The 12573-nt window shown below is 40.2% G+C and overlaps 1 protein-coding gene across 1 annotated transcript; it reads right to left on the bottom strand.

Annotated features, from left to right (window-relative positions):
- Positions 1 to 162: 162 nt before the first annotated feature.
- derl1 (derlin 1) lies at positions 163 to 12415 on the bottom strand. Its single transcript, XM_046848539.1, has 8 exons — positions 12069 to 12415; positions 4972 to 5083; positions 3593 to 3657; positions 3463 to 3489; positions 1994 to 2089; positions 1851 to 1903; positions 1595 to 1705; positions 163 to 1379 (listed from the first exon to the last, which is right to left on the bottom strand). The coding sequence occupies exons 1-8, from the start codon at positions 12216 to 12218 to the stop codon at positions 1232 to 1234; spliced, it is 762 nt and encodes a 253-aa protein (XP_046704495.1). The 5' UTR covers positions 12219 to 12415; the 3' UTR covers positions 163 to 1231.
- Between the last annotated feature and the right edge of the window lie 158 nt (positions 12416 to 12573).

Genomic DNA, 12573 nt, shown 5'->3' with positions numbered 1-12573 from the left:
TTTGTCGTTAAATAGAACACTACAGATCTCTACAGTGGTGTGATCACATGTAAGTTTTGTTGCAGTTTAGTAAAAACAGCATTAAAATAAAGCACTCAATTGAATAATTTGGCCAAATGCCCCTTAACCCTAAAGCTACACATTAAAAAAACAACAGTAGACTAAACTTCAGTAATGTTTTATTTCACTTCCTGTTTGTTTGTTGCTTTTTTTTTTTTACAATCACATTCATTTACACTACAAACAGTTGATTTGCAGCATCATTTGTTTTTGGGTTTTTCCCCCTCAAAAACTGCCTTATTTTTGGTAATTTTTTTGGTTATTTTTTGCCTTGTTCCTTTCGATAACTGCATTTTCCAGACCACGTCAGTATTATAGTCATAGTTTTATCATCAATACGCAGTGGTTCAGCGTAATTTCAGTGTGTACTTTCAGCTTTATGTGGCTGTAAAAAATCCTGGGAGTTGTTTAAGGCAATAAGTATGTAAGGGTTTAATAGGTTTTATTTGTGTTAAGTGGAACTTTCCAAGTGCTTTCAATAATAACAATTTATTCATATGGCACGATGTTGTAGTTTTATTTCAATTTCTGCTCGAGGTCATGAGTCAGGATTGGTGATATACTGACACCTACAGGCGATCGAGTTCAAGCGCTCTTTCATTTCAGTAATTTAGGGGACCTCATTAAACATGTTAACTATAAACGAGTCCTGACTAAGGTATGTGTTAGGACAAAAGGTTACGCTTAACAGGTTTAAACAAAACGATTTACTAGTAAAAGCAATAAACGCAAGATCTTCAATATTTCCTAGTCTAAAGAAAAACAAGTTCATATTCTGTACATAACAGGAACAGTGAAACCTGAAGCATTAAACAAAAGAGTTGAATCTGAAGCCATCACACACCGCCACAGTGTGCTAGATTTGATGAAAGACACATTTCAGTCCTCTAAATCATCTCCTTCGCACAAACAGTGCCCGAGCTCGTCTTTCCGTAGGGCTGCACGTGTACGCTGAGAAAACCGGCTACGCTCAGATAGACACCATCACGAAAAGTAGACACAACACGCTGCCGTGGTGTTGGAGGAGCTCTGTGCACCTTCTGTTCATTCGTAGTCGGAAGGAGAGATAGAAAAACTGAACTGAAGCCCAAACGTATGCAAACTTGTGTTCTGCAGCATCATGTGCCTGGTGAGCATCAGTGTCTATGGAGGCTTCAGTAGGACGGCGTCCTCAGTCTTCACCGAGCCGAAAGCCTTGTCCCCAGTTGTGACGTCCTCCACCACCACCTCCTCCTGCTTGTTCCTGAGGGGCACGCCTCCTGGTGGGCTGGACGCCGAATCCAGAAACTCCACCACGTCGATTCGGGAACCACTGATAACTGTTGAGAAGAAAACAAGACTGTTAAGTCTGGAGAATCGTCTGGGCTCAAAGTGCACATCGCTCTAGTTTTTATTACCCAACGTTTCTTTGAAAATCGATGAGGTTTAAATGATTTCTGCAGGGTGCATAACTGATCGCTGGCGAATGGAAAAACAAACTTGGCGAATATGGAAGTGTTTTAACGGAGAGTGTAAATGCAGACTGGATGCTTACAGGATCTCCGGCGTGGAAAGAAACGATCTGCCGCCCAGGTCCACGGGATATTTAAACATGAGGAAGAAGTAAAGATGGCCTACTAAATTTCCAATCAGCTCGTTCACAGCACTGAGGAGAGATTAGGATCAGAATCTTAGTGTACAGCGTTCAGACTGATCAGATGTTTTATCAACAACAGTCTCAAAAACTAATGATATGCATGTATGAAATACACGTCCTCATATTTGTTATAGAATAACAAGAAGGTTCTTACGAGCCACCGATGATGTAGTTGAATCCCAGAATGACCCAGGGGAGATAGCAGGCCTGCGCACATTTGAGACGAGTGTCAGAATGCTTGGAGGTGTTTTAGAAAAAAAAAGTGGAAAGAGAGAATAAATCTGCAAAAATTCCTACCTTGAATCTTGTGCCGAACCAGAAGGACACGATCATGTCGCGATTCATTTGGGCCCAAACATAGAGCACAGACATGATCAACGGGATCATCAGGAGCTGGGAAAACAATCAGGTTTATTTATTTATTTATTTTTTAAATGAACCTCACACTTGTGGATTTGGAACCGTAATGAATGGACATTCGGTGCCACCCAGATGACGCCGATGTGTCTGGTTCCTATCTAATTTCACACTTTATTTATTTATTTATTGAACTGTGTAAACACGTTACGTCATTACATAATTGCCTCGCACATTTTTTAGATGCACAGATCGTTTTATTTTATTTCTCTGTGTATAATGACTCAAATCTGGGAACCGGATAACCGATATTCAATTCAATTCATTTTTATTTGTATTGCACTTTTAACAATGAACATTGTCTCGGAGCAGCTTTACACAGATAATGTGGTGATTAAAAGTGAGTCTGTTCTTTATAAGTGTAAGTTTGTCCCTGATGAGTGAGCCGGTGGCGACTGTGGCAAAGATAAAACTCCCCGAGATGCATAAGGAAGAAACCTTGAGAGGAACCGGACTTAAGAGGAAACCCATCCTCATCTGGGTTGCACTGAATGTCCATTTATTACAGATATACGATGTTGCGGGGTGCAGTGATGATGATCAGAAGCGAACTGTAGTCCTGAGTCAATGTAGCAGACTGTTGATATTAACTACAGTCCAAATCCATCCTCAAAGCTCATATTCTTACTCGGGAATTTTATGGAACCACCCAAGGCGTTGATGAGAAACCGATATGGCAGTTTGCTACAGTCTGCTAAAATAGCTCGGGACTACTATTGGCATGAACAAGTCACTGAACAGCTCATCAATGATAAAGCTAGAATAAATTAACATTCGGTGCCACCCGGATGAGGACAGATTCCCTTTGGAGTCTGGTTCCTCTCTGGGTTTCGTCCTCGTACCATCTCAGGGAGTTTTTTTTCCATCACTGTCTCACTTAAGGGATACACGTATAGGAACTAAACTTCCACATTCAAAATTCACAACCTCCATCTGTGTAAAACTGCGTTAGGACAATATTTACTGTTAAAAGCTCTGTACAAATAAAACTGAATTGAATTTGGTACTTTAGCTTGACTTTTACTGTTCTTCCACAGGCTGATGAGGCACTGAAATGTGGACCCATAAACACTCCTGTCTTTCCAGGACAGATTCTTTAATGTAGCCTTTTTTAAAAAAAAGAAATTGAATCTCTCATATGAATCTCTCTGAAACCTCTTCTACACTCACTCATCGACTCATCCCTTTGCGTGTCATCGTAAATGTAAAAGCTTGTCACGTTTTCAACGTTGTAACCTGGGAGATTGATCTGGACACGACGTAACACGACGAAATGCACTCCATCAGTCATTCTGAGTTCTGATATTGGCATCGTAACATCGTTAAAGATAAAATGAGAGACGACTCACCTGCATGTTCATCATCAGTCCTGTTATCTGGATCGCGTAGATAAGGACAACCTCGATTCCATCCAGAACATGAATCAGACATTGAAACTTTTTCTTTTTACGTGCACACAGCCAAATGTGAAAAGGATACAACAATGCAAATCCAATTGAAGAGCAGCATGTACACGTAGTCTGCTGGTCTTCCATCAAAGGCTCCTACGTGGAAGAACAGGAGCTTAACACAACTGACTTTCTGAAGAAACACTGCCTCTGATATTAAAAATTCAGTTTTCACTTCTCTTTTCCTTATACAACCTTAACCTTCATATGTGCTTTAAAAAAAAATTCCACTACAGATTTACTCTCCATTTACTGTTTAAATCACCTCCACTCTGCTGCGAAGGTGTTCCACTAGATTCTGGAGAATTGTGCGATATTCGTTCAGCTATGAGGGATTTAGTAAAGTTAGGTACTGCTGTAGGTGAGGTGAGGAGGCCTGGGGTGCGGTCAGCGTTCACATTCATCATGTTCAAAAGGGTTGAGTTTCAGAGCTCTATAGCAAGGAGATCTTTTACTCCAACCCATGTAATGCATATGTTCATGTAGCTGGCTTTGTGTACAGGCGCATTGTCATGCTGGAACAGGTTTTGGGTCTCCTAGTTCAAGTGAAAGGAAAATTTTACCCGATACAACTGTGTGCTTCCAGGTTTGTGATAACAGTGTGAGGAAGAACCAGATATGGCTGGAAAAGTCAGGTGTAGTTTTATCCATATAGAGTTTGTTACAATTCCTTGTGTCATTATTCTCCAACAAAGGAATCACTGGATTTGTTATGTGAGTAAACACTGTTTCATTGGATCATTTTCACTGTAGTCACTGTCAAAAAATCACCTGTGACCAATTTCATTGTGAAAAAAATAAAAATGATGAAGATACAGGTCCTGACAGCAGCTCAAACTTTGAAAAAATATTAGAAATAAATATAGATTTGCTTTTACATTGTTCCTCCTTATTACTTTACTATTATTTTTCCAGTTTTCTTTTTTTTTTTTCCAAAGCCATGCCAGCGTCTATGGCCACGTTCATGGCGAAAGCTGAATCCCTGGCGACTTTTGAAGACCTTCCTCTTCCTGAAACACTTAAATTATCACTTACCAATTTTGCTTTGTAAAAATCAGGAGTCTGATTTATATTAAGTTTGTAATCTTGCGTCCCAGTGTAGATTTATTCATTGATAGAGACTCAAAGCACTTTTGTATGTCACTCTGGACACGGGCGTCTGCTAAACGCCGCAAATGTAAATGTTTTAGATTTTTTTTTTCTTCTCAAAAACCTTAGAACTAAATTCAGATTCACTTGGTTAAAAACCTTTTTAAAAGTATCAACAGAATAAAACAAGTTTCTTAAAGGGGTAGAAGTATTTTTCAGATTTTTTGATTCAGAGTGTAGATCTTCTACATGGTGTGTGTGTGTGTGTGTGTGTGTGTGTGTGTGTGTGTGTGTGTGTGTGTGTGGGAAACACCATCATACCTGTTTCCAATCTGGACGAGTACTGGTACAGGAAGTACAGATTGACCATGTACAGAAATCCCGTTCCCGGGCCGACTGGGAAATACAGCGTGGAAGATATCGGCCTCCATATCTGCAGAAAGACCAAATGATTAGTGACCCATGAAATTAGTGCACATCATGGCTTTGTCCTGAACTGGAAACACTTCACATCATGCACATGTAGTGAATGCTAGGCTACGTCTGTTCTAACAATACTTTCAATACGTTCTTTTCCACACCAGCGTTATGTCAACGCTCGATGAACCATGAGCGGTTATAAGACACATGAAAGTGATTTACAACATCTAGGATCTGTGCTGTAGTCGCTCTGGCCTCTGTTTATTGGCCTTATTTAAGTCTTTCTCTTCTGAATGTTATTCACCTGGCTGTTGGTTAGCAAAGGATCAGACAGGCGAAATAATGGCTAGTAAACTCTTCCGTCTAAATTTCACTGTTTTACAACTCATCTTGAAACATACTTTTATAGTTGCTTTTAATTAACCGATGATTTTTTAATAATGTTGCTGATACACTATACAAGCAAATGTTTGTGGACTCCTGACCAAAAGATTGGCATGTTGGTATTTTTGAACATCCCGTTCCACATTTAGTCTCCATCCGCTTTTATAATAACCTCCATTCTTTCAGGAAGATGTTCCATTAGATGTTGGAGTGTGCTTGTGGAGATCTGCACTCAGGACGTTAGTAAAGTCAGGTTCTGATGCAGGTGACATGAGGAGGCCTGGTATTCAGATGGGTTGAGAGCTCTATTGCAGGCCACTCAAGATCTTTCACTCCAACTCATCTTAACATATCTTTAGGAGCTGGCTTGTGTACAGGGGCATTGTCATGTTGGACCAGTTTTGGTCTCCTAGTTCAATTAAAGGGAAAATTTCATGCTGCTGCATCCAGACACCCTGTAAAATTGTGTGCCTCCGACTGTGTGGTAACAGTTTGGGGAAGAACCACATATGGCTGGAAAAGTCAGGTGTCGCAATACTTTTGTCCATCTGGTGCATGTACAGTATTGTTTACTTTTTTATGTGTTGTTATTAGGGGTGTAGCAGTGCAGGTATTCCTACTGAAATGTTTCAGTTCGGGGTTTTCGGTTTAATGCAATCCTTTTGACATATTTAAGTGTGTCTGATTTCCCTCAGGAACGTAATAAGTGGCGGGCCGCAAGTTTGTTTAGTCTCCGCCTCGCACTTTTAAAAGCGCATATTTAAATAAATTATATAAAACTTGAAACCATACATTGACGGGTATTAAAAAAATAAAAAAAAAATTAGAGTAAGCATGAAAATGCTAAAGAATCCATAGTGCTAGCAGATGTCCAGCTTCAAGACTTTCTCTCAGAAGGAGAAAATCCGGACAATTCCACAGTTGAAATTTAATAACAGTTAAGTAGATTAAATGTAAAAACACACACACACACACACACACACACACACACACACACACACACACACACCTAACTATATTATTACCCAAATGGGGTCTAACAAATGGGAACTTTTTAATAAAGTTTTATTTAATTTGTCAATTTAATTGTTCGATTTCATTGTAATAAAATATAATTGTATATATTATTTAACCAAGCAGGCATTTTATTTAAAATTGTTTAAAAAATGTAAACTGTTAATGATCACAAATGTTAATAATGATAAACTGCGGTAATAAAAAAAAATATATAAATAAATAAAACTACATTAAATAAAACAATTCAATTGCGTTTCTTTCTCTTAACGTATCAAAATTGAACCGAGTTTTAAAAACTGAGGTACGGAGCGGGACCGTGAATTCTGTGCACCCTCACACCCCTAATTGTTATGTATTGCACTATAAGCAGTAGAATGTTTATGTATTGTATGTATCTATTTCACTCGCACTGCACTACACTGCCCACAATGCACAGTGTGATAAAGGCTTAACTCTAGTCACCTTGCACTTTCATTTTCCAGTAATAAAACAAACATTTTCTTCATTCATCATTTTGCCGAAGCAAACAGATTACAAAATGAGCAGAAAATCCTCAGTGTCCAGTTGAGCAGTTTCAAACTCTTTGATAGTCCTGGAATTTGGACCCAAAATTTCAACCGCTGAGCTACAAATTCATCACACATTGATCTGAACAAATTCATCTGCCCAGTCATCCATTTTAGCCTGCGAACTCCCCGGCATGGAAAATGGGTCAGGAAAGAACAAGCACTTCCCCCCAGCCTTTTCTACATCTTCAGTTACTTCAGTTCAGGGTGACACAGAGCTGCAACAATTCTCCTTTCTTTATAGACCGTTCCAACAAATCCTGCAGGAGTTACACCTGGTGACACGGTGTTAGAAATGCGTAATAAATCAATTCAGCTTGTTTACTAAGGAACAAACCGACCCTGCAAAATGAATTCAAAGCAGCTTCATTAAATCACAGATGTTCAGGTCTTCTAAAGCAGGCCACTCAGGATCTTCCACTTCAACCCATATAAACCATATCTTCGTGGAGCTTGCTTTAGGGCATATGGGCATTGTCAGATCCCGTGTATTAATTTGTGCACTTCTGGCCTGGTAGTATTAGCTGGGCATGGCTAAGTCTTATTCTCAAGAAAATAGATCACAATTTCAACCTTTACCTCCTGATATTTCAGAATCCAGGATCATATTACATTCTATAAGCTTGAGGAAGTGTTTACACCATGTGTATGATTTAAGCTGAACTTGGGAAAAGAAATGGTTATTCAGTCAGGTTTGTGTGCCTTCTTGCTCAGACACCTGATCATATTCTTCATCATGCCCATGCCATCTATTTTCCAAAGTGCACCAGTCCCTGTTCCAAAAAGGGATGCTGTTCTTTACTTCCTTCAGCTCCTTTTCTTTCTCTGTCTGATCAGAAAACTCTACTTGAAACAGTAATGGGTCTTCATTCTGGTCATTAACCTGCTCATCAACCTGGTCATTCTTACACAGATGTTCTCACACCTCCCAAAAACATGGCAGACCGTGTAAGGGATATTGCCTGTAGCTGTGATCCATGAGTGTGTTTGTATGTATTTTGTATGGGTCGGCATCTATTCCAGGGTATATTTCTACCTCATGCGTCACACCAAGCGTATTCAGGATAGGCTCTGGATCCTCTCGGACCCTGACCAGCCAACTACAATTTAGAACAAACATGTTCCATGTGTCAGTGAATCCCCTGTGCCTCCACCTGACCCCACCCTGGGACATAAAAGAGTTCAAATGGAAACTAATCCAAATGATTCAGTACACCTACAGAAAACTTTTATATGTTTATATATATTATAAAAACAGTACATTTAGATACAAATATTTACATTTTTATTATAGTGTAAGATTTTTTGGTTAGTGAATAGAGTTATGAACGTAACATTTCCAGCTTATGAAATGTGAGGAAAGAACCAACATTTCAGTATTAATCACATCTGTGGAAGAATTAAACAAAACATATGTGTGTGTGTGTGTGTGTGTGTGTGTGTGTGTGTGTGTGTGTGTCAGACACAAACCATGTACTTAGGGTAAAGAAGAGATACACTCGATTAAATATGACTCCAGTAAAAGTGCTCCTTTAAACCTTCACTTGAGTAAACATTCAAAAGTATTTGCCTTCAAATGTACTTTTTAAAAGTATCCAAAGTACTGTGATTTCTTATGGCTATAAATGTTCCTATTATCATTTATGTCACAAGACTCAATCAGCTCAGTTTGTGTAAAGACTCTTAGCACATATTAATAGAATGAAAGTAATGAGTCTGATTGATATCTATTACAATTATCATTACCCAAAACCTTCAAAAGTGGTGAGTTCGGGTTTCTTCCATAGTTTATTCCTCTCAAAACGTGCTTAGACCGTTACGTTTTTATCCGCTCATAAATCGAAGGAACGACTGATTTCACAAAATGTAGTCGAGTAAAAAGTACGATATTTGACTTGCGCAATAAAACAAACAAAAAACCCCAGTAAAATACAGTAACAAATTACATTTACTACGATACTGTCCACCGCTGGTGTGTGAAGCATGTTCTGGATAGTTTCAGAGACTGTGTTATCTTTTCTCCTGAACTCCTGAAACCACTGAGGCGTGTTGTTTTTTTTAAATCAGTGTTACTTCACACGTATTATCACCAGCTCAGCTCTCAAAGCCCACATCAGAAAAAAAAAAACTCTTTCGGGTATCCAAATGTATTCGATTTTTTTTTTCTTGTTTTAATGAAAACCTCATGAATCCTCATGCGCTGGCCAGTGTGAAACTCGAGTGAGACGGATTCCTAGCTCTTACCCAGAGCTGCCATCTCTGCTCCAGCTCCAGCTGAGCGCTCAAAACAATCGTGCTATAGAAATATTGTGGCAGTTGCCCTAACCGAATAACCTCTGCTCTGATCCTGCTCCAGCCATGCCAATGATACTGCTGTGTGTTTAGTTATAGTACACCTCACACCACTCCTCCCTGTCCTGAAGGTCTACATCTCTCTGTGCTGAGCTGCAGCCTGCAGTGCAGAGGAAACTGCGAAGAGAGAAACCGCACCGCAGGACTGCATGGGAAGAGAAGGAGGAATGAGGATGAGAGAGAGGAGAGACAGATCTCTCAGCAGAAAGTGGAGTGCTGGTTAAGACCAGTGGCCTGGACACCGGCTCTATGAGGAAATCTGAAATATTGTTGGATGAGAAGTATTATTTACACATCCTGTGCCAGAAAGAAATTCTTCCTTTGCTTGAATGAGTCAGATATATTTTTTTTACGCAATATAAAGTAAGATGGAATTTTATCTGAGCAAACAGTTGAGTGGTGAAGTTTTGGTTGTAGCAGCTACTAACTGTTACTGCGGTCACTGAGCGCTACAAAGACCCGTGTACACCGATTAAGTGTAAAAAAGTAGTGCATATGAACTGATTCGAGTTCCCAAACTTGGTTATAAATTACTGTGTGAACTGGAGAACTGCTGGTTCATTTCATTCCAGCGTGTGTCATGTTCTAAAAATGGATTTTTATATTATCTCACAGTCTGACTACATCCGTCTAATGCAAATATCTTTAGAGTTGAAACTTCCAGCTGCAGAGGAAAATAACACACACGACTTCTCAAAACTGAAATGAGAAAAGAACAGCAGGAAGACAGAAAGCCAACTGGGTACAGACCACTAAATTCAGGGCTGCAGTAAAGAAAGGGGAGGTGATGGTGGTGGAAGTGGTGGTGGAAGTGATGGAGGTGGTGGTAATGGAAGTGGAGGATGTGGTGGTGGTGAAGGTGGTGGTAGAAGTAGTGGTGGTGGTGAAAGTTTTAAAGGAGGTGGTAGTGGAAGTGGAGGAGGAGATAGAAGTGTTGGAAGTGGAGAAGGTGGTGGTAGTGACAGAAGTGTAAGTGGTGGTAAAAGTGGAGGAGGTGGTGAAGGTGGTGGTGATAGTGGAGGAGGTGGTGGAGGAAGTAGTGATGGCTGAAGTGGAGGAGGAGGTGGTGGTGGTAGTGGTGGAGGTAGTGGTGGAGGACGTGGAGGAGGTGGCTGAGGTAGTGCAGGAGGTGTTGGTGGTGGAAGTGGTACCTACACCTACAATAAGCCTACACTGGTGTCCCACCTGAACCAGTCCACATCTTTATACCATCATTTTGATGCTACGGCTACAGAAACAATCAATATTATAGTGAAACGCAGTATAACACAGTGCTGTGAGACAGAAAGGAATCTTATACAGTAAGAATGAATGCCAATACTAAAGCAAGAACCCAATAAACACAATTCAACAAGTCTCCGTTCACTGCAGCCACAGCTGCAGACATCATCTCCAGCAGAAGCATCAACATTAACCTCATAAAATCACGCTGAGTTTTCTGTGCATCTTTGCCATGCATTATGATTTTCCTGGGGATTTGAATGAAAGGAACATTTAGTGTTTTCATACAAATTCCACAGGAAAGAAAAAGCAAATGTAAAAATGTAAATAAAACAGTTTTGGCTCCCGTTTTCTCACAATGCCCAGCTCTTCTTGACAAATCCATCTTGTAAGTGTATCTGTGACCAAATCAATTTCTTCTCCACCATCAGCCATTGTGGAATGAAAAAAAAAACCAGCTCTTAAATCCACAAATATATTTGAGCTAATGCAGTTTGCTACAGATGGGGTTTGTGAGCTCTGACTAGAGTGCTTTCTGAAGGATGTGAAAATGTAGGTGTTATTGTACTCCTGCTAAATGGCCCCGGTTTCACCAACTCACAATCTGACTGGTTAAAGCAACAGCATCAAGCAACACGTGCACACACTGCTGATTCTGAAGGCCTCATCACAGATTTTGACCCTTTGATTTAAGTATTATTTCTTGTTTTAGTTTTGTATTTCAGGTGGATTTCTCCGGTACACTGTTTACGCACTGGGCGACATCTAGTGGTGGTTCAGTGAAAAAACAACTTAGCTGCTCGGTGTACTCATGCACAATTATAACCATATTATAACAATGTTATATTTGTTTATTTACTGATTTTATTATAATACTAACACGTGATACTTTATTTCACTTTTTAATTTCAACCTTTTCTTCAGGGAAACCTAAACTCCTAAAATCATATACTTCATCTAATAATAACAATAATAAATATTATTATTATTATTATTATTATTATTATTATGCACTCAGTAAGTCTCCTAAACAGAAAAGTGAAAGTGATGAAGTGGAAAAAAATTTATATGTAAATTGATACATGACTTGGCTCAAGACAAGAACACCGGAAGTAGTCATTATGGCTGTGTCCCAATTCCTGTTCGACAAGGTGCACTACATGATCACTGATCCTGAGATCAGGGCAGATGAGACATTCTGTAACATGATGCAGAGATGGAAGAGTTTTTGTGTTCTATCTTTATTATTGAACTTTATAACCAGTGCCTAGTGATTCACACCGCTTACTGTGCACTATGTAGTGGAGAAGAGTGGCATTTGGGATACGGCCGTGAGCTTTTAACGTCCGCAGCAGTAATAGAAGGCCCTGCAGTTCATACACACACACACACACACACTCTCACTCTCACTCACACTCTCACTCACACTCACACACACACACACAATCTTGAATTTACCTGGAACTTGTGGAAGAACTCCTCGGGCCACAGTACGAGGTACGCGGGACTGATCAGGCCCAGTTTCCCGATCAGCGGCATGAGGATGGACCCTGCGAACCAGTAGCGTGTAATGAACGGAACGCTCCTGAACCAGTCCCCGATGTCCATCTTCCCCGATATGTGTAAGAGCGTCCTGATAGTTTGAACCAGTTCTGCGTGGCGCCCCAGTGATCTGAACCGCTTTGCCGAAACCTGGAGTGTCTACCTTTTCTGCTTCCACCGGACTTTCACTCCATTTACAATGACGTGGCTGCGCACCGAGCGTCACTTTCCACTCCAACCGTTTTCTGGTCTTCCGCTTCTCCCGGGCTCATAGGCCGGAATTCACAAACCTTCAAATCAGTATCCAATCAGAAAGCAGCTCGTGGTGCCATTTTCTCGCTCTCAGTCAATCACAGAGTAGGAGGCGGGGCTCATTGAAACGCAAGTGGGGATACAAATAAAAAGCTAACTGAGACCGATC

The sequence above is a fragment of the Silurus meridionalis genome, chromosome 4, assembly GCF_014805685.1.
Source record: "Silurus meridionalis isolate SWU-2019-XX chromosome 4, ASM1480568v1, whole genome shotgun sequence".
Classification (NCBI taxonomy): Eukaryota; Metazoa; Chordata; class Actinopteri; order Siluriformes; family Siluridae; genus Silurus; species Silurus meridionalis.
The sequence above is the reverse complement of the archived record's forward strand: the minus strand, read 5'-3'. Positions and strand labels throughout refer to the sequence as shown.

Coding starts and splice junctions, on each gene's coding strand:
- derl1 (XM_046848539.1), bottom strand. CDS start 12,218: ATGGACATCGGGGACTGGTTCAGGAGCGTTCCGTTCATTACACGCTAC. Junction 3,490..3,592: donor TCAATTGGATTTGCATTGTT/GTATCCTTTTCA, acceptor TACGCGATCCAG/ATAACAGGACTGATGATGAA. Junction 1,380..1,594: donor CTTTCCACGCCGGAGATCCT/GTAAGCATCCAG, acceptor TCTTCTCAACAG/TTATCAGTGGTTCCCGAATC.